Source organism: Centrocercus urophasianus, unplaced genomic scaffold (assembly GCF_019232065.1).
Source record: "Centrocercus urophasianus isolate 14NV4802_14NV808 unplaced genomic scaffold, USGS_Curo_1.0 seq_53, whole genome shotgun sequence".
Lineage (NCBI taxonomy): Eukaryota > Metazoa > Chordata > Aves > Galliformes > Phasianidae > Centrocercus > Centrocercus urophasianus.
This window is the reverse complement of record NW_024885122.1, coordinates 683,046-710,765: the sequence shown is the minus strand read 5'-3', so window position 1 is coordinate 710,765 and position 27,720 is coordinate 683,046. Positions and strand designations below refer to the sequence as shown.

The 27,720-nt window shown below is 55.2% G+C and overlaps 1 protein-coding gene across 8 annotated transcripts in view; it reads right to left on the bottom strand.

Moving 5' to 3' along the window:
* CHD6 (chromodomain helicase DNA binding protein 6) overlaps positions 1-27,720 on the bottom strand; it is a 74,214-nt gene that overhangs the window by 7,470 nt on the left and 39,024 nt on the right. For 3 of the 8 annotated variants that reach the window (XM_042835454.1, XM_042835461.1, XM_042835460.1), the window contains 26 exons: positions 27,421-27,570; positions 27,001-27,122; positions 26,213-26,456; positions 25,603-25,779; positions 23,788-23,931; positions 22,733-22,988; positions 22,007-22,217; positions 20,966-21,161; positions 20,490-20,654; positions 19,641-19,820; positions 18,472-18,582; positions 17,126-17,328; positions 16,528-16,730; positions 12,653-12,812; positions 12,255-12,344; positions 11,319-11,422; positions 10,905-11,034; positions 10,582-10,642; positions 9,929-9,986; positions 8,974-9,193; positions 6,968-7,176; positions 4,284-5,834; positions 3,540-3,688; positions 3,081-3,287; positions 2,119-2,565; positions 1,393-1,584 (listed from right to left, as the gene is read on the bottom strand). In XM_042835454.1, coding sequence (XP_042691388.1) covers positions 1,393-1,584; positions 2,119-2,565; positions 3,081-3,287; positions 3,540-3,688; positions 4,284-5,834; positions 6,968-7,176; positions 8,974-9,193; positions 9,929-9,986; positions 10,582-10,642; positions 10,905-11,034; positions 11,319-11,422; positions 12,255-12,344; positions 12,653-12,812; positions 16,528-16,730; positions 17,126-17,328; positions 18,472-18,582; positions 19,641-19,820; positions 20,490-20,654; positions 20,966-21,161; positions 22,007-22,217; positions 22,733-22,988; positions 23,788-23,931; positions 25,603-25,779; positions 26,213-26,456; positions 27,001-27,122; positions 27,421-27,570 — 5,940 coding nt within the window. The remainder of the gene's footprint in view (positions 1-1,392; positions 1,585-2,118; positions 2,566-3,080; positions 3,288-3,539; positions 3,689-4,283; positions 5,835-6,967; positions 7,177-8,973; positions 9,194-9,928; positions 9,987-10,581; positions 10,643-10,904; positions 11,035-11,318; positions 11,423-12,254; positions 12,345-12,652; positions 12,813-16,527; positions 16,731-17,125; positions 17,329-18,471; positions 18,583-19,640; positions 19,821-20,489; positions 20,655-20,965; positions 21,162-22,006; positions 22,218-22,732; positions 22,989-23,787; positions 23,932-25,602; positions 25,780-26,212; positions 26,457-27,000; positions 27,123-27,420; positions 27,571-27,720) is intronic. The other 5 variants (XM_042835459.1, XM_042835462.1, XM_042835456.1 and 2 more) reach the window with 4 other exon arrangements.

Here is a 27,720-nt window from a genome sequence, read left to right as displayed (position 1 = left end):
AGTTGAGGGAGGGAAGATTGAGGTTGGATGTCAGGGGGAAGTTCTTTATAGAGAGAGTGGTGAGGTGCTGGAACAGCTGCCCAGAGAGGCTGTGGATGCCCCGTCCATCCCTGGAGATGTTCAAGGCCAGGTTGGATGGGGCCCTGGGCAGCCTGGGCTGGTATTAAATGGGGAGGTTGGTGGCCCTGCATGTGGCAGGGGGTTGGAGATTCCTGATCCTTGAGGTCCCTTCCAACCCTGGCCATTCTGTGATTCTGTGTGAAGGTCCTGAGACTGGCCTGGCCTTCGAGAACTCAACAGAGCTGCTCCAGAACCCCAAAGCAGCTTTCAAACTGATCTCTCAGAGACAGAACACCTGCCTCAAGGCAGGGAACCCCTCAGTGTTGACACAGAGCTTGCTGGCAGCAGCTGGTCTTTGGCGTGGCAGATGTGTGAGCTCTGTAAGCCCCCCAGAAGGCCAGGGCACTGGGAAGTGGTGGAAAGGCAGCTGCATTGCTGCTCCATCAACAGACTGCTTCCTGCAGTGCTCCTGGTCCAGGGCACAGATCTCTGTGTGTCTCAGGGTCTTAAAAAGCTGCTTGATCTCCTCATCTCTCAGGAGCCCCCCACCCTGCCCAGCTTGCCCCTCCTCCATGCTCCTGCACTCCAGCCCTGGGGAAGCCCTGCCTTGGGCACACACAGTTTTCTGTGACCAAGAAACAGTCTATTATGTATGGCATCACATTTCTTCCTGCTCTGCAGCCTGTGCTCTGCCTACCAGATTGTCCCAGAAGCTGAACAGGCTGAAATCTGAGGAGCAGATCACCCTGTGAAACCGAGAGGTGGACAGATGTCTATGAGACTACAAGAAGAATCAGACAGGCCTCGTGTTCTGCTCAGTGCCACTGTGTTCTGACTGTGCCTGCAGACATGTGCCCCCACTGCAGTGCTTCCATTTTCAAAGCAAGGAACTCCGCTTTGCAGGGAACATGCTGTCTGGGGGCCTCGCCTAATACAGCAGCATAGCCTAAAATGACCCCAAGTGAAAGGGCTTTGAGCATCCCAAATGTCTTTTCCTATTTATCTCCCTACCCCTGCCATTTCTGGAAGACACTGGACTACAGACTCACACTGCACATGTCTGATGCCCAGGACTGGAGCTGTAGAACAGACCTTGGGGCAGGGGCATGCAGCTCAGCAGGTGGTTCTGTGACTGCACAGAGAACCATGCCCATCCCCAGAGCGTGACCCAAGCCTGACAAACACTGCCACCTGTGGCACAGGGAAAGGTGCTACGCTTTGAATACTTCATGGGGGCCTTGAATTTAAGAGCGACCACACTAAGCCTAACACCAAAGGCAGCACACAAGGCAGACACAGGAACACACACATGCCACCAAAGGCCACCCTTACTGTGCCGAAGCTGGGAACGTCGAGCGTGTAGTCGGACTGCTGACGGAGCCAGTCGAGGAGACTCTTGTTGGGGACAGCCTTCTCAGCCTGGCTGCCTGCAGCTGGGACTGGCTGCGGAGTTGAGGTAGCAGCTGCCGGCCCATCTGGGAGGGGGCTGTTCTGGGGTGGCTGCAGCTGATCGTCCTGAACGTCCTGGAGTGAAGGGAGGAGCAGCCCGTCGCAGCATGTAGTGATGCATCTGTCCCCACACAGATCCCAAAGCAGCTCAACTGCCACCACAGCACAGGCTGGCTTCTTCAAACCCATGTTCCCTGCACCTGCTCCCCAGCCCAGCGCCCCAGCGCATTCTGCTTCCACTCAGCCCCAGCACTGCTAGCATGGAGGGCAGAGAGCTGGGGGATGCTTCTGCATCTCACCTGCAAACACTCTCATGACTAGGAGAGCCCCTTGCCCAACAGATCACTCCTACACATGGTCTGAGGGGACTGCTCTGGCTCCCAGTTTCCAGTGCTCAAGTGGACCCCAGGGGAGAAGACTTTTGGCAAGAGCTTAAATGCAGTCACGGACTTTTTATCACGTTCTCTAACAGCAAACACTCCACATCTGGAACAACCGCTTGTGATAATGCTTACTGGGGGCAGCAGAGCTTGTATAGGGGAGCTGGACCACGAGAAGAATTGTGCTCACTGCACGGGGCCCATGTGAAAGGAGGGAGTATCAGCTCACCTGCAGCCTGGTTGGAAGAGGCCTCTCCTTCAGGAAGATGAGATCCATCCCTTCTACATTTTTTCTCCTGCCCCGTCTCCTCCTCATGGCAGCATCGTCTCTTCGGAGGCTGCCATTTACAATTTGTCCTGTGACAGGATGGATTAACCCCGCCTGCAAGATGCCGGACAAGTCCATGCCCAGGGAGCCCTGGAGGGTGTTGACAGTCCCCAGCTTGGGCATGTTTGTGTTCAGAGGGAAAGGAGAGGAGTTCCCTGGGGATCCGTCAGAGGCTCTGGACAGGTCCACAGCCGCATCGCGCCAGCCGTTCAGCACAATGGGAGGATGAACATGGGCTGCTGCCAACTGCTCCAAGCTTCTCTGCTTGGCATCTCTCTCCAGCTCAAATTCATACAGCCGCCTGTGCTTCCGCTCATCTTTTGCAAAGGCAGGGTTCAGGAAGCCTTCCTGCACGGATCAGAGACACAGAGCAAGTTATAGCTGCTGGTGCAGCGCCGTGGATTCCAGCAAACCAACGCACAGAGCTAGCGGTCAGGCTGCCCTGCTCCTCTGCAGCATGTCCTTTCCCTGGGCACAGCACACCTCACCCTGTGTGCAAGTGGTGCCATGGTACCCTCGGACCAACACGGACTCCCACATGCTTCATCCACAGCTGGGGCAGAGGTGGAGTCCCAGGTCAGCAGCTTCCTGCTCTGTGCCATGTCCATCAGAGGGAGATGAGAGACCAACAGGGAAGTGCCCTCTCCTGCACTCCTTCCTTCGGGACACGGGGGTAGCTGGGGGCTGGGAGCTCACCAGGAGTCCTCACCAGAGGGACTGAACAGCCCAAGCTGCATGTTATGCACCACAACTGGCACCAAGAGGCAGTGAAACCCCCACCTGGAGCAGGAAGCTAATGAGCACCTGGGGAAATGCTTCATCCCGGGGTCCTAAACCTGTCTTCAACCAAGGGTCCCGCTCACCTTTTGTACCTGTGAGATTAACACTCCATTGTTAAAGCTGGGATCGGGGGCTTCTGACTCAGCAAAGCTGTTCCTGCTGCCGGCATTGCTGGCCACGGCTGGGGCTGCCAGCAGACTCTGGGTGTCAAACTGCTGGCTGGAGGATGGCCATTTGCCCTTCAGGATGGCATGGCAGATGTTGTCAATGCGGTTGATGATCACACGATCCTGCAAACAGGATTGGATGGGGGGGATGCTGGGACTCCAATGACTTTAGTTCATGTATGCCAAATCAGGATTAAAGATAAACCCAACCCTTGTGTCCCAGCTCAGCAGCAAACTGCTGTGGGGCACCGAGCACAGCGTCCATTGGGAGCCACGTGCAGAGGAGCAGGAGGAGGCAGAGCTGGGGCTGTGAGCCACTGTCTGTCAGGACAAGGCAGTAACATCCACAATAGAAAGTGTTCATCTTCGACTCACCTTAGGCCACTCAGAGAAGGAGTAAAGCGTCTTTTCCTGCAGCAGCTGGGCGATGGTTGGTGCCCGGACATCCTGCAGGTCATCAATCTCCCCAGGCAGGACAGAAGCTGAACTCTTGCTCTCTTCCTCCAAATATTTCTCCGGGCCATCTGAGAAAGCGACAGAACAGAGCCCATTATCACACTCCCTCCCTAACCCCTCAGGGTGTTGGCACTTCCTCTCCCCTTCTCACCCTGATGCCCAGCAGGTCCCCAGCAGATCCCACTCCCCAGCCATCCACCAAGAAACACAGCCAGGCCTGGGCCAGGAGCAGGCAGCGCACACCACAGAGGAGCAGATGGCTGGGCACTGCCATGAGCTGAGTTCTGGGCTTTTATTACAGTGGCCCCATACCTTCCCCAGTGGCACAGCTGGAGCCCCGGTGGGTGAGGAGAAGGGCAGGGGCCTTACAGACAGAGCTGCCCACCAGAGTGCTCCAGGCTTGGAAGGGAAGGGTTTGGGCACCCCATGTCTGTACCCAGGGCAGAAGGGCTGCTGGGGTCCTGGCAAGCCCAACTAGCAACCAGCCACCAACTAGCAACCAGCCTGGTCACATTGGCCAGAGGTGACCTGCTGGGTTGGTAGCTGTCCCAGGAGGCTGGGCAGCCTCTTGGCTCTGGCTCAGTACTGGGGACAGCAGGTCCCACCCCTCCCAGATGGAAGGGAGGAGGGGACTGTCAGCTAGCAGGAGCTCTCAGACTGTACCTTGACTCTGGCTGCTGCCAGTTTTCTCCTCCTCATCTCTGATCTCACACTCCTCTTGCTTCACCCCCAGAGGCACAGGATGCAGGGCCTCCCTGCAGCCTGCCTGCCCCTTGGTCTCTTGGCCCCAGGCTTCTCCCCCAGCATGGAGGGGCTGTGTCCCTAGAGCCCCCAATGGAGGGGCAGGCAGGCTGAAAGGCCGGCTCTGAGACTGGCCTGGCAAGTGCTGCAGGGTGTTCTCCTCATCCAGGCTGTGGTCTTCCCTGCCCTCCGGCCCAGGCTCCGCGGGCACTTTGAGCGTCCCCAGCCCCAGGGACCCTCTCTCACTGTTCACATCTTCAGGACAAGTGTCCTCATGTGTGGGGAGGCCAAGGCTCTGCTCCTCACCCCCCAGTTCGTCACAACTGGCCCTGGCCCTCGGACCACTCAAGCCTTCTGCAACATCTGCTGCTGCCTCTGAGTTATCATCGTCCTCTTCTTCCTCATCTTCCTCACTGTGGCTCTGACTTGGACCTGCTTTTGCCTCCATTCCTTTCTCCTGCAGCAGATTAATGAACCTCTGCTCAGGAGGAACCTTCATGTCATAGTTGTGAAGACTGGGACTGTACAGCCCTACACTTATAACCCCTTCCATGGCACGGTGCTCAGACAGCACCGGCGCAGGGCTGCTGAGGTCTCTCTTCTGCTGCACGGCCTCACAGAGCTCTGCTGGGACGCTCCGTGAAGGGTCACTTTCAGGAGTAGAAGGTGAAGGCTCAGCTTCTTCATTCTGACAGTCCATTTGGTCACAGCCCACCTGCAAACCCTCCAGGAAGGAAGCCTCTCTCATGGCCTCCGCATCACAGCTGGATGGATCCTCGTCCCCCTCTAGCTTGCCCTCAGACAGTTTAGCAATGCTGCTTCCAACATCTGTGCAGGTCGGGCTGTCTCGGGCCAGGGAGCTCTGCTCACTGTTGCAGATCTTCTCGTCATACATCATGCACATCAGCGAGTCCGGCAGCGAGCTCTCATCATAGTTACTGGAAATGATGTCCCGGACTTTAGACATGAACGTTTCACAGTTTGCATCCGGCGGGCTGCCCCCGGCTTGGGACATGGTGCTGTCAGTGTTTTCCAGCTTGATCTGACTCTCGGTCTCATTCTCCAGGGATTCACAAGTCCGATCCACCTGGCTATACAGAGGGGAACTGTAGAGTTTGGAGTTAGTCTGGTACAGGCAGCACAGAGATTCCGAGCCTGGGATCCCTGTTCTTTTATGCTGGGCATAGTTCCTGTACGCATCTAAAAAGGACAGCTGCGGGTCATTCATGATGTAGTAGTCTGTGCGATTCAGGCCGTGCTTGGCGGTGCCGATCAGCAGGTCCCGGTCGTGTTTGCCACACTCCCACCACACGGGCAGGTAGAGGCTGGGCCGGCACAGCTTGAGCCGCTCGTGCAGCTGTGGACACCTCAGCACCTGCTCGCGCACCTTCCGCAGCAGCTCAATGCGGTACAGGGTTCTGGCAGCACGCTCCTCCGTGATGGGCTCCACGTAGATGTCGGGATCCGGGGGACCTGCAACAGGGACAGCAGAGCCAAGGCCCTGTTAGACACACTGATGAGGGCTGCAAGAAGCCGGGTGAGTTTTCTGCCGGGGAGGTGGGGGCAGGGCAGTGCTTGAAGACTAATGCTGAGACTGAGTTTCCCAGTGCCACCGCCTTCCACTCATGCGTGACCAAATGCTCACACTGGAGCATGCTTTCTTGAGCTGATCAGCTGGGCCAAGAGCAGCACTGGGCTGCAGAAGGTTCAGTGCCCTGCCCGAGCTCTGCCCAACAGAGCCAGCAGTGCTGGGGCCGCAGGGAGCTGCCATCAGAGCGGCTCCCTGAGGTGTAAGCCTGGGGCAGCCCTGCAGCAGCTTCTCAGAGAAGGGAGTCCTTCAACTCATGCAAGCTCTTTTGATGAGTAACTCCTATACACCCACACCGAAGGCATTAACGCACATCTCTAAGGAGCTCTGCACAAGAGTGGACCTCTTGGCAGGCCTGGGACGAGATCCTTCCTGCTTCTGTTCAAAGCAAATCACTTTGTGCTTAAGTAGCACTCAGGCAGCTTTGCATATGCCATGTTCTGCATGAACCAATGTGCTAGGGCTCTGCTGAGTGCTCCCACAAAGCAGATGCCCAGTGTGTTGGCCAGGCTTCCCAAGCCTCCCAGGCTACCTTCAGACCCCTTCTGCCCTGCGGGAGAGCTCTTCAGACAGCTGGGCATCAGTGCAGGCACAACACAGGCTCTGTACAGCGCCAGCAGGGGAGTGCTTAGGCAGAAAGCGGCAACACATACTGCACAAACAAACCCCAGCTTCATTCAGTGTGGAGGACGTGTGAACTGCTGCTTTTCTGCTTCTCTTCCCTCACATCAGAAGATCACCTGCCTTGGATAAAATTAGTTGAGATTTCATGGGAGAATTCCATGAAATGTGTGAGAATAGGGGCTAAAGACCGTGCTGCAGTGCTGCTTTCCTGCTACACCAGAGAGGCAGCCAAAAATGCAGGTGTCTGCAAGCCTATACTCTGGCTGGTGTCTTGCTGCCTCCTACTCTCCATGAAACTCCTCCTTCTCTCACTCTGCTGCTCTATGAGAGCAGTGCAACCATTTCTCACCTACAGCTACGTGATTCTATGAAAGGCCATGCAATTTTCACTTACCATCTTCTTTCCACAGTGGGAGACCACAGACATTCTTGCACATGGCTACAAAGCTGTAGAAGTACTTCTCTAAGCTCTCATCTGTTTTCTTCTCCAAACGAGAGATGGCTCGGAACTGGGTCCAGTCAAAGGTCTTTTTCTCCTGGTCATAGATGACCCCGAAGGAAGAGACGGTGCGGTAAAAATCTGCCTGCTCCCTCCTTGTCCACCTGTGGGGCAGAGGAGACATGTGAGCACCACTGACATGTGCTGGTGCCAGCAAGGACAAGACAGCAGGCAGAGAGACTCGGAGCGGGTCATCGCTTACTGCCCACCAGTTCTGGGGGAGCTGCAGGAGGAGCACCAGCACCTGAGGCCCTAAGGTGCACAGTGAGGAGGAGTGAAGGCCACGGACTCTCGAGCTCTTGGCTCACTGCAATGTCCAAAACCCCATGCAGCTCCTGGCTGTGCTGCCAATGGAGGGCAAGCTCCATCAGCTTCTGTGGATGCACAAAGCTATCGTATCGACTTGCTTTCTACCAAATGGGGTTCAGTCTCACCACCTCCACAGAAAACTCAATTCTAGTACCAGCAGTTTGAAGACAAAGTTCTCTTCCATCCACTTCAGGAGGTGAGCTGGGACTGGGGCTCATTGCCACAAGGCTCCTACTAACAAATACCTGTCCCTCTGATGAGAGGAGTCAGCAGGACTACTGGTAACAGGGCAGGTGTCACCCGCTCACCACTGAAGGAAAGCAGCCCTGGAGATGAGTTCTTATAGCTGCAGTACAGTTACACCATTATTTTCACCTTGCCTCAGACTCCCTGAGCTTTTATCCCATAGGGATCACACAAGGGAACAATCCAGGATAGAAATGGTGAAGATTGCATGGGGTACATACAGCCCTGGGCAAACAGGAGAGAAATGTGGGCTACAGAGAAGAGGTCAGGAACAAACTGTAGGGCCAGAGCAGAAGCAGGTGAGTGCCCTGTGCAAAAGAAATCTTGAAGTCAAATCTGAGCTCCAGAATGCATCCCTGTGCCAACGGCTGCAAGCCACTGGAACTCATCAAGGGAGAGCAGACAGGGCAGCAGCACCCACAGCACTCCAAACCCAACCCAGTACACCCAGACCAGCATTTCCACCCCTCCTCCCACAGGCTGTCTTCTGCAGTGATGTTTCATTCCAAAAAGGAGAATAACATGAAGGAAGTCAATAAAAAAAAAGAACGATCCAAACCAACGAGCCAAAGCAGAGCTTATTACAAGACTTCCAGTTGAAGGGACACACCTGTGAGGTGACCAAAAAAAGGGCCCATAGAGATAAAGTACAGGAAATATTTGGCTGCTGCAGCATCTACAGCACAACATCTTGACCAGTGTGATAAACAGAGCTCTAGGGAAGGTCAGTGGGCTGGAGCAGCTTCCATACAACCACGGAGTGAGCAGGGAGGGATGTTGAGGCTCCAGTAACACTATCTTCAAAAGACAAATGCATCAGACCTTCCCATGAAATAGGAAGGAGCAGCAGATGTGCTCAAAATGGGCAAAAGGGGGTGCTGGGTACCTGGTGACAGTCTCACCATTTGCTGGAGAGCAATGGAATGGGAACACACGGCAGTTAGCCACCAGCAGTGTCCAGAAGCCTCTAGCAGGAGGCTAATGCAGCCAGGAGGGCTGGGCATTCTGGGCAGGCCAACGGTGCTCATCTGTCACCCCTCACCCACGATGAGCTCTGAGCACACAGCTCTGCTCAGCGGATGCTGGATTTGATCCTGATGGGCTATCCTCTGCTTGCTTTCGTGCTGCCAACAGCCATTACCTGCAAACCACAGCGGGCCACTCCCTGGGCTGGGCTGGTGTCCAGGCCTCGGGGTCCCCAGTGCTGGGAACAGTGGAAGAAGGAGCCATGTGCCTCTGCTGCAGGCAGCCAGCTGCAGGGACAGTGGCTGCTGGGGAGAAGGGACATCACCAGGCCTAAACCAGCTGTGAAAAGGATCCACTACTTGGACTTGCTGCTCTATTACCTTTTCTGCATCTCTTTGTTCACCGAGTCCATCTCAGAGGCTCTCCGGAACACCTCATCTTGCAGCCAGTATCCATGGTTACCAGGCACCAGCATCTCGCTGCGCGCAGGCAACTCTTTGCGGTTGCAGCGCTGGTAGACAGTGACGAGCCGCCGCAGCCTGGCTGTGAGGGCAGACGAGACAGGCCAGCAGGATCTGTCTGAGTCGGAGCCATCCTGGGCTTCAAACATCAGCAAGGACATCAGTATTTAACGCACGCTGCAGAGCCCCAGGGCCGCGCGCTGCCACCTGCCTCCAGGAGCTCCCTCCCACCTTCACCTCGTGTGACTGGGAAAGAGGGGCTGTCTGTGGTGGCCACCCCGAGGCCCGTGCACCCCAAAAGCTGCTGGCTCACACCCCGACCACGTCTGAACCTCCTTCAGAGAGCCCAAGGGCAGAGACTGGGGTAGAAGCAACGGCTCTGGCTGAACAGCCTCCAGGACTCACTCTGCACTGCCTGCCATGCAGAGGGGCTGGCAGCTCATGGCACCAACAGCAGAGACCCCACGCACTCATCTCATGCCCACAGCTGGCTTCAGTACTGCTCTTTCAGGATGCTGCCTGCCCTGCTACAGGGCCCATCCCTGGGCTGTGCATGACTCAGTTCTCAGAGCACATTTGTGCTCTCACCCCAGAAATGCTCTTGCCATCACTGCACTGGGCTACAGCAAAGCCAAGCCTGACATTCCTCCTGCAGCCAGCAGGGCAATGTGCCAAACAGGCTTTCTGCAAGCCTCCTCTGCCCTTCAGCAAAGCCAGAGGGAGTGCTGGGTATGCACTGCTGCCTAGGTTATGCTCTCAGCCACAAGCACAGACCCAACCCCTCCCTCCCCCCAGCAGCCCCTGCCATTGCTCTGCCCTTCCTGTGCCAGTCCCTGGGCAGCACCGTGCCATGCTGTGGGAGATTCAGCCTCACCTGCCGATGGCTCATCCCGCTTCTCGCCAGCTTCACCTGCCCCAGCAGCCACAACATCCTGCAGAAAGAAACCATCAGAGGAACCGCTGCTGAGCTGCACAGGAGGTCACGCTGCCCAGCCCTCACTCCATGGCCCTGGCAGGGACTGGGCCGCAGGACCACACATTCTTGCGAGCAGCCCTCAGCACACGGGAGCAGAGCAGTGCTGACAGCAGAGCTGACAGCTCAAGCATGCAGTGTTGTCTCCTCTGGGCCCCACCACAATGAATTGGGCCGTAGCAGCACTGACAGCACCACACAAACGCCACACCCTCATGGGCTGCCTGATCCACTGCTTGTCATCCTGGCTCCTTTGCCAAAGCCCTTTATGGCTGCCGAAGCCAAGCATGAGAGCCTCCTGGCTATTCCCAGCCCCCGACATCCCTCTGCTCCCTGGGAAGTGGATGCTGTCCAGGTCAGCAAGAAAAAGCCATGCTCCAACAAGCAGAAGTGGCATGGGCCAGAGATTGTGCTTGGCAAGGCAGCAACTGCACAGAACAGGGATGCAGGCAGCACTGCTCCCCTGTGCTCCACAGCAGAGCTGAGCCATGTTTGCAGCACTGGGCAGGACAGCAGCCCTGGCAGCAGCATCCATCACTGCCAATCCCACTCACCTCCTGCTTCGGCAGCCCCTCCAGCTTTTCTCCATTGCTCTCTTCCTTTTCCATGGTGCCCCTGGATAAGACAGAAAATTAGTCCTAATAGTAAGATGCCACTTCTCTCACAGTGCCAGCAGTACAGCCAGCAGTTCCATCCCTACAGCACGGAGCAGCTCCCACCTGCGCTCCCCACTGCCTGCCACGCTCCCATCCACATTGCCTCCTTCTCCCCTCACTGCCCTCCATAAGCATAGCTCACTGCTTAACACCAACCAGCTTCTCACACAGACCCAGGAGCTCTGCAAAGCACCCAAGGGCTCGGCTCATCCCCTGCCCACCTTTCAGCAGTGTCCTGAGCCCCGTCGCTGATGCCCTGCTCTGCAGAAAGCAGCTTCTCATCAGGCATGCCCACCTTCTCCAGGAAGCACAGCGCCGGGTCTGCCCGCATGGCATTGTACCTCTCATAACCTGCCAAAGCCATCAGGGAGGAGAAAGACAGGGTGAGGGTAGGCCTGAGCCTTGCTCTGGTGAACCTCCTGCTGTACATCTAAGAAAGAGCTGCCTTGACCCTGCACAGCTGCAGGTGACTGGAAAGAGCTGTTCTGGCCCTGCACAGCTGCACTGCATGGCTGCAGCTCTGCCCCTTACATGGATGTGGGAGCACACAAACCACATCCACTTCGAGTCCTGCGGCTCTGGCCAGCTGCTCCCTCTCACCCGCTGCCCACCTCCCACACAAGCTGGCAACATACCGTGCTTGAAGACACCGATGAGCAAGGATTTATCAGCTTCAGCATTCCACCAGTCCACTGGGATCTCCACATAGTCAATGTCTGGCAGCAGCACATCCAGCTCTCTGCAGCAGACAAGTGTAAGCACTCCTCTTGCAGCCTCACCAGGCACGGCAGTGTGCCAGGGGCTGAGGGACAGGGGCAGGGGGAGGCCAGAGCTGGGGACAGCTTAGAGTGTAGGGCTGGCCTGACACGTCTCCCTGGGGAGAGCTGGGGTCTGCTCCACTGCACCCACAGCATTTCCTGTGCTGTTTCTCCAAAGACCGCACAGCCCTCCCGCTCAAGAAACATCAGGGGACAAGAGCTCCTGTCTGCTGGGAGGAAGCACTGCAAGCCAGCCAGACCCACAGGAGCAGCACAGCTGGCAGGCTGGGGTGCAAGATTCCCTCCACACAAACTTGTGCTGATGGAGCTGGGCTGGCACAAACCATCCTGGGGAAGGCAGCAGCCCCTCCTGCAGGAAATTCATCTGAGTATTTCATGCTTCTTTCTGAAGCACCAAGAGCTGACAGTGGGTAGGTCAGGAGCTGGGTGGCATTAGCAGAGCCCCTTCGTCCTCAGCATGGGGAAGAGACAGTAGGCCCCAGCAGTGGGGCACATTCTGCTTGAGGCCCAGGCCTGGGAAACGGGTGCAGTCCCTGCAGGCTTTTCCTTTGGGCCTGAAGGCCAATTCATCAGGCAGCACACAGAGATTTTCCCTGGGGATGGCAATGCGGCCTCAGAGCTGCCACAGCCCCTGCTCACACACAGCCACCACCAAAAGATGCAGCTTTGTCGGTGATGGGGCTGCAGTGCCTGGCTCACCCGGCCTGCCTGGGCCAGGCTGACAGGCACACTGCTCAAGCACCACTACCGTCACCACGAGAAGCAAAGCTGGGGTTCACCTGAAGTTCCTACCTGGCAGGAGTGCCCTCGAAGGCCTTGTCAGCGGCCTCCCCAAGCACCTCAGCCTTCAGGTAGTACAGCATCCGCACTCGCAGCAGAACCCTGTTCTCGGGCACACAGAGAACACACATTCGCATGCAGGTACTCAGAACTCTCGCTGGAGCATCTACAGGGGGATGCCGTGAAGGTCTTGAGGGCAGCGAAAGCTGTTCCACGTGGTGTTCCCACATGGGAGGACTCACTCTCTGAACGCTGACTCCTTGTAGGGTGGGCAGCTTGACGGCTGCTGCCTGGAACACTGCTCCAGCCTTGTCAGCAGGAGGAGCACCAAAGCATGATGCTCTGAGCCCCCCACAGCTCACTCCCACCCCCTTCATGCCCCACAAGCTGTCGCGGGCTCCTACACTCACTTGTTGCAGTGCTGTTTGAGGTGCTTCTTGTAGCTGTCATCATGCAGGACCACCTCAGGGTTGCATGTAGCAAGCCAGTCTGCGTTCTTTATCTCAGGAAGCAGCATTTGGTTCTTTGTCTTCTTCCCCTTCCTGCCTCTGGGCACTGGTGCTGACAAACCTGTAACAGCAAGTGGCAGCAAGTGAGCACCATGGGCACTGAGGGCCAGGCCAGGCACCTTCAGCACAGCCGTGTCAAGGCAGCACAGCTGGGAGCCCTGCACGGCTGTGGGCTGCAGGCTGCAAGCCAGGGTAGCAGAGACGACTATGTGCCCAGGTTTATAAAATGATGCCACTGAACAGCAGAGGTATGTGGTGGGGTCATCACCCTTCTTGCAGACCAGCAAGGCTGGCAGCTGTGGGGCAGGCATTGCTCAGCACACTTCAAAGCCCCCAGTTTGCCTCACCTGTAGCTCTTCAGATCACCTCCAAAACAGAGCTGGGAGCATCACACCCATCTCCAAGATCTCTGTGCCCATGACCAGAGAGACAAGCGTGGCCACACAGCTTGAAAGGTGTATCAGAAGGTAAAAGGGATGGACTGGAAAGAAGGACTGGGCTGGGCAAAATCACAGGAACATTCATTCCTCTATCACTGCAACAGCTCTGATAAAATTATCAGTCAGCACTGGATTGGGAGAGGAAAGATCTTAAGAAAACAGGCTGTTGCTTTTTGATAACACTACAGGGCTGCCTGATAAATCCAACGAGCAGCACTCTGACACTCTGTTTAACATGATGTGCCATTTCTGTTTAGCACTTGCATCACATGGGATAGATGTGGCACATCTCAGATGGATCAAAGATGACAGATGTCAGGGGGTTTGTAACGTCTTCACTCAGCCCAACACAGGTGAAGGAGCTGCCAATGAAGCTCATGAGGTAAACCTAGAGCATGGGAGACTCCATCTCCTAGAAGAGTGTGGGGATCACCAAAGAAACAGTGCAGTGCTGAGCCCAAGGGATAACAGGATCCCTTGATGTACGTACGAAAACATCAAATGGACCTCAGCCCTGGGCACAGCTCTCAGAGCCCCTAGCCAACACTGCCTCTGAAGCTCACCCTCTAGGGACTACAGAGAAATTCTGGACAAGAGTTCAAGTAAGAGGCTTCCACATGATCAAGGACCAGAAAATAATCCTGATGATCTGATCTTTTGGGGTTGTTTCCCATTCCATGCATCAGAAGGAGGGCTATGTGGGAACCAGATCACTGCAGGTGGTATTTGCACTTGGCAAACACACTGAATGAGAAAGCAACGCGGTTCCATCTGGCTGACAAAGATAAAGTGAGATCCTGCGGCTGGAGCTGAAAAACACATTTTCAACCTTGAAATAACATGTGAATTCAGAGCAGAGCACGGGAATGATGCCCGGTGAGGTCACTATTGTTTGGAGTATTCCAAGGGAGACGAGCTGCACTGTGCACTTCCCAGGCAGAGTCCCGCTGATGTCACACACGGGGAAAGAAAAGCCTCAGTGCTGCTGCCGCAGCCATCTGTCTGGGACACCGGGCAGAACAGACAGCATCACGGTGCCCTCAACACCTGCACAGTGCTTGCAGCTCCATGGCACGAAGACAGCTCCAGCTCAGGCAGCTGTGGTCACCAGGCTCTGCCCCAGCACCAATTTGGCATCACAAAGTCTGGGCAAACTTCGCCTTTCTCACAGCTCAGCCCCATGCCAGGATGGCCAGCAGCAGCCTGGTGGGCCCAGCAGAGCTCTGAGCAGGGCTGGCTGCAGCTCCCACTCACCCTTTAACAGTCACCCTGACACAGGATTGAGGATCCAGGAGGCACGTGCAAGGGCCGGAGGTTTTCTGTTGTTTTCTGCCCATCAGAAGTGCCTGGAGCATGTATTGCTTCATCAGCTCCGCATCCAGGAGAGCTCTGGTTCCCTGGTGAGCCATGGCAGCACCTGCTGTGTGCCTGCTCTGCACTGGAGGGCTCTACTCTCCTCCAGCCCCCAACTTTAGACTAGATGGTTCTGTCAACCTCTGGCCAACGCATAGCTGAGAAAAGCCACTCTGAAAAGCTGACAGAGAAGCTCAGGTTGCTTCTCTGTGCTAAATATCCAAACACATGGGTTATAATGCTGCTTTTTGCAGTAAAGCATTACTAATACTTCACTTAAACCACTGCTTGTTTGTTACTTGGTACTACTTACATCAAGCCCATTCATATCAGCCAATTCATTTCTTCCTTTTGCTCTGCTCCCCACAGGGCTCTCAAGCTCAGACCAGCTGCTCTAAGCTGCTCTATGCAGGGCTGCATGGCAGAGCAGAAGGGAGCCCTGCCAGCAGCTCCTGCTGAAGGAAGCGACTGGAGGAAGCCCCTAAGGCCACATGCTCAGACCTCATGCCGTATGCCAGTCAGACATTTCCACACAGAAGGAAGCAGTTGCGCTGGGTCTTGAGACTGCACCATGTTGTTTGAGCACCGTGTTGTGCTCAGCACATCCTTGGGGCTCAGTGACAGCCCTGCTCTGGAGGTGCTCCACCTGCATGCCGCTGTCTTCAAACAGGAGACTCAGGTATCAGCCTGTCTCAGTGGTGCCAAAAGCAGGCTGGGCAGACCCAGCCTCCTCACTCCTCACTGTGTGCCCCACAAGTAGCACACAGCCATGGGGCTTGATCACCCCAAGAGAGCGCTAAGGGCTCCCCCACAGCTTCCCAGCCCAACTCACGTGTCCTGAAAGCCGTGTGATGCAGGCATGATTCTGCCTGGTGCAAAGTCCTCTGACACAGAACGGGCACATGTGTCCCAGGCTGCAACCCTCCAGCTAGCCCAAGGAGCCAGCACAGGCTTCATACCAGGGAAGAGAAAGGCCACCATGGCTGCGTGATGGCACTCTGCTGTGCTGCAAAGGACTCCTACAGAGAGCAGATGCTGCAACACAGGCACGGGGGAAAGTCTGCAGAGCCCCTGGGAGCCAGAGGGGCAGCAGGAGAGTAGAGCAAGGAAAGCCTCTGCTGGACCCCATCAGAAGCTGAGGACACATAGGAAGCCTCAGCCCAATGGAATCCAGATGCAAATATACTCCGAACACATGGTGTGATACGTAGGGTATTCAGAGTTCATATATGCATGCACTAGTCCTCTCGACAGGGAGGGTGTAGCCAAACCTGAGACAAGGAGTCCTGCACCACCTCAACAGGATTCTGCACTGCAGCATCTCATGACAAATCATCAAAACTGCACCCCCACCAACCAGGACAGGCACTACAGAGCAGGGTGTCTGGGATAAGAACTGTGACAAGAGGAGGCACAAGCTGGTGACATAGGATGAGACAGCTGCACAGACTGCACTGCCAGTGTCCCTTGCCATCTCCAAACAACGAGCAGCTGCAAGGCCAGGGCCAGGCAGATCCAACTTTAGGCTGGCACAGGTGTGATGATCTGTTCTGCATCCTAAGCTGCTCTGAGGAAAAGCCAGACACCCTCAGAACTGTCCCAGCCAACATCTTCACCTGGTCACCAACATTTACGAGCTCACAGTGCAGCGTCCCCCAGAACAGGGAAACCCTGACAGTACACCGAGATAAAACTTTGCAGGCCGCTCTCACTGCAAAGCTCTCTCCACACCAGCCACAGCCAAACAAGCATCAGGAGCCATGAAATGCACTCCCACACAAAGGCAGCCCCTGCTGCTGTCTCTGAGGTCTGTATGGAGGTCAGTCCCATGGCAGACACTTTATCTACAATGAGAGAGTTGTCATGCTCCACCACAAGTGCTTCCTGGCTGTTTCAAATGGCTTTGCTTTCAATTCTTCAGCCTAGTCCCGCAGAAGCCACGCTAATGACAGGTACTGTTGCAATGGCAGAGAGAACACGCAATACCTGAGTGATTCTGCAGTGCCTGGTTCTGGCCATCCTTCGTTGGTGTGATGAGATCCCAGATAAAACTCTTTATCTTCTCATCCCCTTTGTAGTGCTTGACACAATAAACCAGCAGTGCTCGACAAATCATCTCCATGTCCTTCTCGTTCAGGTGCCACTTGAAGCGCCCGTGGGTCAGGATATCTTTCCATCGTCCCCAGCTGGAACCGCAGTAATAGAGAGACAATAAACACTCGTATGCAGCTGGAGACCTCCCTGCGTGAGTTCACAAAGGGCAGGGTCTTACGTCCCCAAATCATGGGAGCAGAGATGGGGAGAAGTTTGCACAGGATTGAACAGGCTGTAGCAAGAGCAGACTCTGGAAGCCCTGACAACCAGCTCGCGCTTTGTCCCCTAAACTCCCCTTCCACCCAAATGTTTGCTTAGAGCCTAGGAGTCCAGGTACCACGGGGACGGGTCACTGCTAGAAGGGAACACTGCTTTGGGTATCTATTGCTGAGGACGGACAGAACGCGGCTGTGGCAGCTGGGAGCCCACCTGTGTGCTGGGGCAGCTGGAGGCCGTGTCCGAGGTCTCTGGGAGGGGGGAGACTTACCCAAATATGAGCAGGTTCTTCTCCACACGGAAGCACTCAGCCCGCAGGTACCGCCGCGTCTTCTCATTGAAGCGCCGGGAGCGAGTGGGGCGCTCATCCGAGTCACTGTCCAGCTCAGAGAACTCCATCAGCTCATCCTCCTCAAAGGAGTTGTAGTGTTTGGTCTGCTTCCGCACACGGGGCCTGTCGATGACCAAGCTCTCCTATGGGGACAAAGAGGGAATGCACTCAGGTGTGGGTTGCAACACCTGCCCTCCACGGCACAGTAAATTCTCCCTGCTGCTGCTCCCTGGCTCTGCTCACACCTCTGGCTCCTAGTTCCCAGCCCTGGGGCTAGTCACCACCTTGCCACAAGGATTCCAGTCCCAAATTTGCTTCATGTGCACACAAGACAATTCAGAGACAGCACATAATTCTGCCTGAATGCTCAGAGGCTGAAAATCAGGCCTTCAGAGGTCAAACTGCTGATGCTCAGCAGCCGATTCAGCTCTGAATCACAATCCTGGCCTTCCCAGCAATGCCTGGGACAAGCAGTGCTGAAGGTGGTGTAACTGCTGTGTTGATGGGGAGACAGGTGGGCTGGAAAAGGAAAGGCGGCTTCCGAGAAGGGGCAGAAAAGAGCAACATGAAATCAAGTGGTATGCACATGCCTCCTTCCCATCAATGCCAAATGCATCCACGTCATCATCAACCCAACTCAGGGCAGGAGCCCCAGCTGTGCTGCCTCCAGATGTACCAGCAAGGCTGCAGCTCGTCTTAACATTCACACAGCAGGCAGGGCCAAGAACAAGGATGGGAGATGCTCACAGAGGTGAATGGGAGGTGCAAGGATATTACCCTGGGAAATGCTCACAGAAGGTCCAGCAGTTTTGCAGTCAGGTCAGGGGAAACCAAGCTCTGGCTCCCTGGAGCTCCAGCAGCCACATTCCCCACATTCCCTGCTGGGAAGGAGCCTATTTGCCAAGCAGGGCAGTAGGCAAGACCACTGTAGCATCCAACTGACAGACCACATCTCCTTGCTCAGACACAGAGATGGGCTGCCTGATAACCTGGCTTTATTCCTTGTTCCCATTCCCATCACAAGCCTGAAGGCAGGGCAGCAGGGCTGCAAATACACATGGTGAAACCAGTGGCATAATTCAAACCTGTCCCCCCACTTGCTCCACCTGGGCTGAAGAAGCCTGGGCAGCTCCCCTCAGCCCTATTTGTTTCTGGATCTTAGAGAGGTTTGCTTCTTGGAGATTGAACATGACCTACATAGCCACTGAAGGACCTCCCAGACTTAGGTGAATGTGGGGCAATTCTGTACCAGCTGGGGGGCTCACAGGCCATGAACTGGATCTTACCTTTTCATTCTTGGCATCGGTATCAAGCTCTGCTATTTTGGCCCACTTTTGCCAGAAGTTAGGGTCATCTAAGGAGATGTCAGTTCTGTTGCCTGATGCTACAAAGCTGGCCTGAGAGTGAGAGAAGGTGAGTGAGCAGGTTGCAGCTGTGTTCTCCAGATGTGCTTTCCCCAGCAGAGATCCCCAGTGCACTGCACCCTATGTTTACATATGTCAGAAGTCTCTGCTGTTTGCCTAAGGAAGCTGACTCTCTTTCCACTACAGTCCTGTCTGGCCTGCTGGAAATTGAGCCCGGGCTGTGCCACCTGAAAGTGGAGGGAAGCCCGATGACTCCCCAAGGACAGCAGCCAAACACAGAGCCGGCCTGTTGGGCTCCTTCCTGGGAGCTGGCTGCAGGAGGCTGCTCTGGTGGGACTGTCAGGACCCCAAGGCACACAGCTCCCCATGGTGTGGCAGCACAGCTTCTGGCATCGTGGAGGCCAGCAGCCAGGTCCTGCCACCTCTCCAGGGGTCCTGTTACAGAGCCAGGTCCTATGGCAGAAGAGAGGCTGGCCACAGGGATGGGCTGTGCTGAAGGTACCACAAAGCCTTCCCACACCCTTCTGCCCTCTCTTCTCCAGGCAGAACACCCCCAGCTCCCTCAGCCTGTCTTCATAGCAGAGGTGCTCCAGCCCTCTGAGCATCTTCATGGCCTCCTCTGGACCCACTCCAGCAGCTCTGTATCCTTGTGCCAGGGGCCCCAGAGCTGAATGCAGTACTCACAAGAACAGGGTCTGACAAGAGCAGAGTAGAGGGAGAAAATCACATCTCTGTCCTTCTGGTCGTGTCTCCCTTGACACAGACCAGGATATAGTTGGCCTTCTGGACTGCAAGTGCACACTGCCAGGCTGGCACAGCTCTCAATTCTCTCAGGCTAGCAGCCGCCTTCTCACAGCTCTGCTGATCTCCTGAGACCATGAGCCATTCCAGAGGAGAATGGCTGTCTCCATGTTCCAACAAGGTCTTACTTCTGGGCATTCAGGGGCAGGCAGAAGAGCTTGGCTTCCAGGCAGACAGCTTCAGCCATACACAGGGAAGAGGCCACACCAACAGGACTGAGCTACACCCCCAAGAGTGGCCCCCTCTGCCCCACGACGCAATTCCCTTCCCACCCGAAGAGCATGACACACCTTGGCAAAGGTGGAGCCCTTCCCCTCGGACTGGATTGTGATGGTCTGCGTCCTGCGCTGCAGGATCTGGTCAATGTCCTCCTCACAGAACTTGGATCCTTCATCCTCCTCATCCATGAGAGCACCATAGGCACCTTTCCGCAGCAGGTCCTCCACCTCCACCTTTGAGAGCTGCTGGACCTGCCCAAACACAACACCGTCACCACCCCTGCCAGCTCTGGGCACCAGCACCATGGGAGAAGGCTCTTCTGACCCAGACCTCCCGCTGCATGAGTCCATGTCAACCAGACACAGTACCATGTGTCCACAAACCCTGTGACAGTGCAGGGGCAGCCTGCCAGGTGTGAGCCACAGTGTGAGCGTGTAGGACTGGGCTTTCGCTACCCAGAAGCCTGCTGCAACTTAGCAGTCACTTGCACTTCTTCCAAGAGTTACCCAGCCTCTTTCTCTCTCCAGTCTACCTTTCTGCTTTGCATAGTACTGCTCAATGCTCATAAAACAGCTCTGCATGGCTGAAATGGGCTGGGTGGGCTGCTAATATAGCCTACAATTTCTTCTCATGTGGGGCAGCAGGGCAGCCACACAGGCTTTGGCCTCTTAAGCTCTGGTAGGAGAGGAACAGACAGGCTGGGAATGTTGGCCAATCTGACAATGGACTGGTGCTGCAGAGAACTGTATGGTCTGGTCTGAGCTCAGGTGAGAACCATCCTACTTGAATCTGAGGCTTTTAGCCCCATGTAGGGACACAGCCCTGCACAGTTGCCCAGAGGAAACGGGGACAAGATGCATGGGAAGGAGACATACTCTATCTCAGAGCCTCCTGCTGAACCCCGCTGATTGCTAACCTACCCCATTGGTGCCGCCCTTGCGGTTGATGTCCTGCAGCACAGCCTTATCCAGGCCCAGTTTCAGGCTGGCCTTGTCGAACATCTCCCGCTCGTAGGAGTTCCTGGTGATGAGGCGATACACCTTCACTGCCTTGCTCTGCCCGATCCGGTGGCAGCGAGCTTGAGCCTAGGAGAGAGTAGGTCACAAGCTGAAACATGCGAGCCCAACATCTCCACCTCCTGGGGCACCCCTCACTGAGCACCTGTGGCTGGGCTGGAGTAGGAGCCAGACCCACCACTCCAAGGCAAGGAAATGGGGATGAGGCTTCAGCCTTTTCTCTCCTTGACCCCTCCACCAGCAGGTACAGGCAAAGTGTTGCCCACCTGTGCTTTTAGAGCCACAGTGGGATGTTCCCCGTGATGTGTGCCAGCTCTCCAAGTGCTGCACGCTGTATCAGAGCAGCTAGGTGTATGGTCCAACCTTGTCCGGCCCGTTACCTGGAGGTCATTCTGTGGGTTCCAGTCTGAATCAAAGATGATGCAGGTGTCGGCAGCAGTAAGGTTGATGCCCAGTCCACCCGCCCGCGTGCACAGTAGGAAGACAAAGCGATCTGAGTCAGGCTTGCAGAAGCGGTCGATGGCAGCTTGGCGCAGGTTGCCACGCACCCGCCCATCGATTCGCTCATAGGTGTACCTGCTCCAAGAGGGAAGAGGTGAGAGCAGGGTCATGGCTGGGCCTGACCTCACTACAGCTACAAACCCCTTCTTGCTCCTTCCCCCCAGGCTGCGTGTGGGCATACAGTCAGCCCAAACTAGGATCAAGGGAAGGTCCTACCTCATAGAATGGCCAGGGTTGGAAGGGACCTCAAGGATCACGAAGCTCCAACCCCCTGCCACATGCAGGGCCACCAACCTCCCCATTTAATATCAGACCAGGCTGCCCAGGGCCCCATCCAGCCTGGCCTTGAACACCTCCAGGGATGGACGGGGCATCACAGCCTCTCTGGGCAGCTGTTCCAGCACCTCACCACTCTCTCTGTAAAGAACTTCCCCCTGACATCCAATCTCAATCTTCCCTTCCTTAACTTAAAATCATTTCCCCTTGAGCTGCTGTTATCCGCCCTTCCCAAGAGTTGATTCCACTCCTGTTTGCAGGCTCCCTTTAGGTACTGAAAGGCTGCAATGAGGTCACTCTGCAGCCTTCTTTTCTCCAGGCTGAACAAGCCCAGCTCCCTCAGCCTGTGTTCATAGGGGAGCTGCTCCAGCCCCCTGATCATCTTTTGTGGCTCCTCTGGACCTTCTCCAACAGCTTTCCATCTGGTCACTCCTAGGACCAGTCCTGGGCAATGCAGAGTGGCCAGATCACATTGCCCAGCACTGGAGTCTGCACCCATTGGTGCTAACTTGTAACTCAGATCTTTTGGTACGTGGGCACAGAATGACAAAATCCCCACCCTGGACTTTTTCCACTCCAGTATCTACAGCGCAGGATGGACACGACATGGAGGAGCCGAAGTGAATGCTGAAGCTTGCACTAACCGCCTCTGAATGAGATAGTCTTCCAGGATGTCAAGGCAGCGCACCATCTGGGAGAAGATGAGCACCTTGTGCCCACCAGCAATCAGCTTGGGAAGCAGCTTGTCGATGAGCACCAGTTTTCCAGCTGCCTGGATCATCGCCTGCAGCTGGAAGTCTGGTGCCTCCGGGCTGTGTGTTTTACGGAAGTCTTCCAGGATCTTCTCCTCTGCCCCTGCCAGGTGAGAATGGATCACAGAATCACAGAAAGGCTTGGGCTAGGAAGGACCTTAAAGGTCATCTAGTTCCAACCCCAAGGGATGTATGCTCTTAGTCAGGCTGGCAGTGCAGTTGACTCCAGCTTCCTGTCTAGGGCAACAGCAAGGAAGAGAATCCTTGCAGCTGACAGATCTAGGGAAGCTGGCTAGAGATCTCCAAAAAGCCCCTACATTCCTCTGACTCTACTCCTTCTGGTCTTGCACCAGCTCTTGACAGAACACGTCACACTGGAATGCTGAAGAGGACTCCACTCTAAAATGCTCCTGAAACAGCTGTACACAGAGAACCTGGTAGGACCCTGAGGCTGGCAGTGCCCACCAGCAGGCAGCACTGCAGGGGAGCTGGGCTGCCCAGGAGGGCACCAAAGCAGATCACTGCAGGCAGAAGGCCAGAGCTGAGTGAGCCCTATGGGCAGCGACAAGTAAACCCTGCAGTGACACCCAACCCCCAGTGCCGGCGCACAGCCCTCACCATTGATGAGATACGGGTGATTGCAGCACTTCCGCAGCTCCATCATGGTGTTGATGAGATTGGGCATGTTGTGCTGGTTGGCACCCTTGGACAGAAAGGAGAAGTTCTTCTCCAAAATGGCCCGATAGTATTTCTTCTGGATGTTGGTCAGCTCCACCTCAATGATGGTCTCCTGCTTGGGTGCCAGATTCTTCTCTACATCGTCTTTCAGCCGTCGCAGCATCATGGGCTTCAGGATGGATTGCAGCTTCTTCACCTGACAGAGCAAGAGCAGAGATTCACTGCCCTCCCTGCACGGCAAGCACACGGAGACAACAGCAGAGAGGCCTGCAATATTAGAGCCTCTCCAGGCTGGAAACCCACTATAAATGGCCCTGAAACAGCTGCTCTGACAAACAGGGCAATTTTAGGATCTGGTTTCCCTGCAGAAGGCAAGTGAATGGGCCATGAACTCTGCACAGTTCTGCTGCAGGCAGCTTTGGATACATGCGTCTGCTGCAGTAAACCAGAAGCTTCGATCACAGCTAATCAAAGCTCCATGCGTCCATGCCTGCTCCTCTAGGATGATCTTCTGCAGTCTTCACTTAAGCTAGGCACTCAAAGTGCAGTGAAGCAACCCAGGGTACTGTGCTGCTCCCCATGACCCACACTCGAGGGGATCTTTGAGAATGGTTCTCCAAGGAAACCTGACAGAGTGACAGACACGTGGACTTACTGACTTCTTCACGCACCCTACACTCTTGCTGGACGGACAAGATGGGAAAGGTGAGTGCACTGAGCTGCCCAAGCATGCAAGGGGCAGGGGGGAACTACGCAGAGAGCAGACCCTGCCCTTGGCATGGCACATGTCTCCTCTCTCCAAAGCAGCACTGGCCTATGGCCTCTGTCATAGTTTTGCTTCTCCTGGCTGAGTCCAGGGCCTACATGTAGCACTGCACCTTGCAAAGAGCAGATCTTTAGGCACTGAGGGGTGGTGTTCACTTCCACAGAGCTTAAGTGTGTGCCAGCTGTCTCAGTGATCTGCACTAAGTCACCAGCCTCACTCTTCTAGGTACCTGCTCTTCTGTCTTCAGGTCCCCGAACTCCTCCAGGAAGGCTGTCTCTGAGGGAAACTGTTGTGGCTCCAGGAAATTCAAGAGGCTGAAGAGCTCCTCCACTGAGTTCTGCAGGGGGGTTCCTGTCAGCAGCACCTTGTGCTCCTGGGTGTACACAGAGAACAGGTTGAAGGCTGACCCACTGGTTGGGACCAAAGGGCCCCAAGATCACAACGTTCACTGTCTTCCAGCCCCAAAAGAGCACTGTGTGACCAGGAGACAAAGGAACACCCAGAGCGGCTCCTTGGCCACAGTGCTGACCCAGATGCTGTCTTGTGGTTCCCAGGATGCTCCCCAGGATGTGCAACAGTCTGGCTGTGCAGCAAGAACAGCCAACACTGAGATCCCCCACGCTGCCTCCACAGCTCAGCCCTACCCTGGCATGAGCCCCTCGGTAGGACTGTGCTGGCACATGGACAAAGCCCTAGACTCCATGCACATAGGGGCAAGACTTTTTTCTGGTAGATCAGAGCACTGTTCTGAATGCTGCCTCCCAGGCTCACCAGCTGCTCTGCCTCAGCATTGCCAGAGACCTGGACATCCACTCATTGCTTAGGCTAATCCTCCTGCTAGACCTGATGTCGGTAACATCCTCAAGAGTCACCTGCTATGAAAAAAGGGCAAATGACTTGGTCCACCTGCAGGTTAGTGTGACCCAGCTGGGTAGGAAAGGGTCACAGAATCACAGAATATCTTAGGTTGGAGGGGACCCTAATGATCACCTCATTCCAACAGGCAGGATTGCCAACTTCCAGATCAGGCTGCCCAGGATCCCACCCAACCTGGCCTTGAATGCCTCCAGAGATGGGGCATCCACAACTTCCCAGAGCAACACGTTCCAGCACCTCATCATCCTCTGAGTAAAATATTTCCCCAGACATCTAATCTAAATCTCCCCTCTCTTAATTTAAAGCCATTCCTCCTTGTCCTGTCACTATCAGACCACGTAAAAATTTGGTCCCTTTCCTGTTCGTAAGTTCCCTTCAAGTACCAGAAGGCCATGATGCCATCTCCCTGGAGCCTTCCCTTCTCCAAGTTAAACAAGCACAACTCCCTCAGCCTGTCTTCATAGTAGAGATGCTCCAGCCCTCCGATCATCTTCAAAGCTCTCCTCTGGACCTGCTTCAACAGCTCACAGCCCTGCTGTGTTGGGGCCCCAGACATGTACACAGCACTCCAGATGGGGCCAATAGGCCTGATGGCCCTCTTCTCAGCAAATAGGTATGAAGGACGTGTACATCCAAATCTCTTCCCTGAGCAGCTCACTGACCCCTTTTTCATCACACACAGTCCTGCACCGCTATCCTTGGCACAGATTAGTCCCATGTTCACAAAGGATTAAGAGAACACCTTAAATATGGCAGCCCTGCTCACTGCAGGGTACAAGGCACGCCACAGGCAAAGGATGTTGCACATAGCTGCTCAGCCACTATCTCTGTATGCTGAAGCAGTCCAAAGCTGTGCTGTGTGGCCAGCTAGTGCTCTGTCAGGGAGTGCACGCAGATGCAAGGACATAGGAGGAGTCATCTAGCTGTGGGTTAGTATTCCACTTCAGCAAAAAAAATGTCACCATACAGGTCACCAGTTCCCCACCCATCAAAGGGTCCTCCTTCATTAGTGCTGCTTTAGCAACTAAGTGGCTTCCAAACAATCCTCCCCTCTGAGACAGGGAGATCTCAGCTCTGGCCCTGGGACTAAGCAGCTGGCAGAGACATTGCTTGGCACTGCCACCTCCGACCCACCCTACTCATATGAATCTGAGCAGGACATGCTCACCAGGGCCATAAGTTTCAGCCCCTCCAGCAGCTTGCAGTTCCTGTTCTTCAGGCGATGCGCCTCATCAATGACCACACAGCGCCACTGGATCTTCTTCAGCTCTGGGCAGTCGGCAAGGATCATCTCAAAGGTGGTGATAACCACCTGGAACTTGAAGATCCCAGGCAGAGGGTTGCCCTAGGGAGACATAAACCATACACAGCGCTTGACTCCTGCAGGGCAGCAGGATGCTGTCTCACACCCTGGCGGTCCACAGAGGCTGGACACCATAACAATGTTAGCTTCTGAATCCTACTTGGGATTCTCTCACATTCACCTCCCTCAAGCAGTGGGCAGGTTCCTGCAAGCCTCCATGCTGGCTGCAGACTGCATGCCTCCAAACCAGGCACTGCTTCAAGGCAAAATAATCAAGCCCGAACATCAGCTGTGGCTGGGACTCAGCTGTATTTTCCCCTTTCTGCTTGAACTGGATCTTTTCTTCACTCATACACAGTGCCACGAAAGGGGTCCTTAAAAGATACCACAAGCCCCATGTGCAACTCAGTGCTTCCTCAGTAAAGGAAGTCAGAATCGGAGGACACATCCTGGGAGTGCTGCATGCATCAGTCACCTGTGTGTCCCTGTACACCATCTCATACTGTTGGATCATCTGCCGGCTGATCTGGCTGCCGTGGTACACGATGGCATTCATCTCTGTCCAGGTGCGAAACTCCCTCTCCCAGTTAGTGATGGTGGAGAGGGGAGCGATGATGAGGAAGGGGCCATGGATGCCCATCAGGAAGATTTCTGAGAGGAAGGTGATTGACTGGATTGTCTTCCCCAGCCCCATCTCATCAGCCAGGATGCAGTTCTTCCTGCAGATATGGGCAAGGACAGGTTAATGTGGCCCTCAGGGGCAAGAACCACTCTGTCACTAGCCCTTCAATGTGCTGTCAAGCATGTCACCTCCATGCACACCTGACTCCGTGGTGTGGGAGACATCAGATCAGTGGCCCAAAGTGGTCTGGGTAAGCCAGACCATCCAACCTCTTCCAGATGATGGACTTGAAGTTAGTGTGAAAGAAGCTGTCTTTTGGGTGCACTCTAGCTTGTGAACAAAACCTGCTGATGCTGAGAACATGCATGCTTCTGCATTTCTCCCACAAAAATGAGTCATCAGAAGTCTGACCAATACCAAACATGAGCTGTATTTCAGACCCATACTATCACCACAGAGAAACATTCCTAAAGACTCAATTGCAAGGCTAACACAAACACAGCTGCTGAGGCCACTGCCCATCAGCTCCAGCACTGGCAGCTCTCAGCAGCTGCAATCAGGCCCCTGCTTGTCAGCTCGACTCCTGCAAAGGCATGTGCCAGCGCCCCTCAGGGGAGCCCAGAGCTCCAGCCCCTCCTCACCTGTTATACCAGTTAAAGAGCAGCCAGTTCATTCCCTCCAGCTGATACTCCCGCAGCTGGTTGCTATTCTTATACTCTCGGGACTTCTCCAGTTTCTGCCAGGACTCAGATGCTGGGCGCTCCTAGCAGGAGAGAGCAGGAGCAAGACTCATGGAGAGGAAAAGGCAAATGTCCAGTGTGGCCAGGCCCTGATTTTAGGACTCGGCACCAGGACAATGCTTCAAAACATTCAGCAGATTCGCAGAGAGGTCTTGGCCTCTGGATCCCACCCACAAATCCCACCTGCTAACACCTCCAGAGGGGAGGATAAGGGGCTTGCACTGAAGTAGCAGGGACAAGAAGGTGACCACTGTTAGACCTTGACAAAACACAGACAGTCCCTTCCTGCCCAGGGCAGCAGTTGCCAGCTGGGTACGTTACCTCTGGGTACGTTACCATGTGCTTGATTTCTGGAGGGATTTGGAGGGCTTCAAACTCTTTTATCTTCCCTGGGTCAACATCCTCCTCCAGCTCCCAGGTGCTCTCCTCATAGGGCAGCGAGCACCACTTCACCAGGTAGTGAGTCACCTCCTGCAGCACATAGAGAGGCCTGTAGACCAGAGTAGGGCTCACGGCTGCTCAGCCCCACGGCATGGGCACAGGCTGCAACTGAGACTGAATCACTGCAATGCTCAATGGCCCTTGTATTACCCCAGTGCCAGGGGGCCCCAAGAAGTAGGG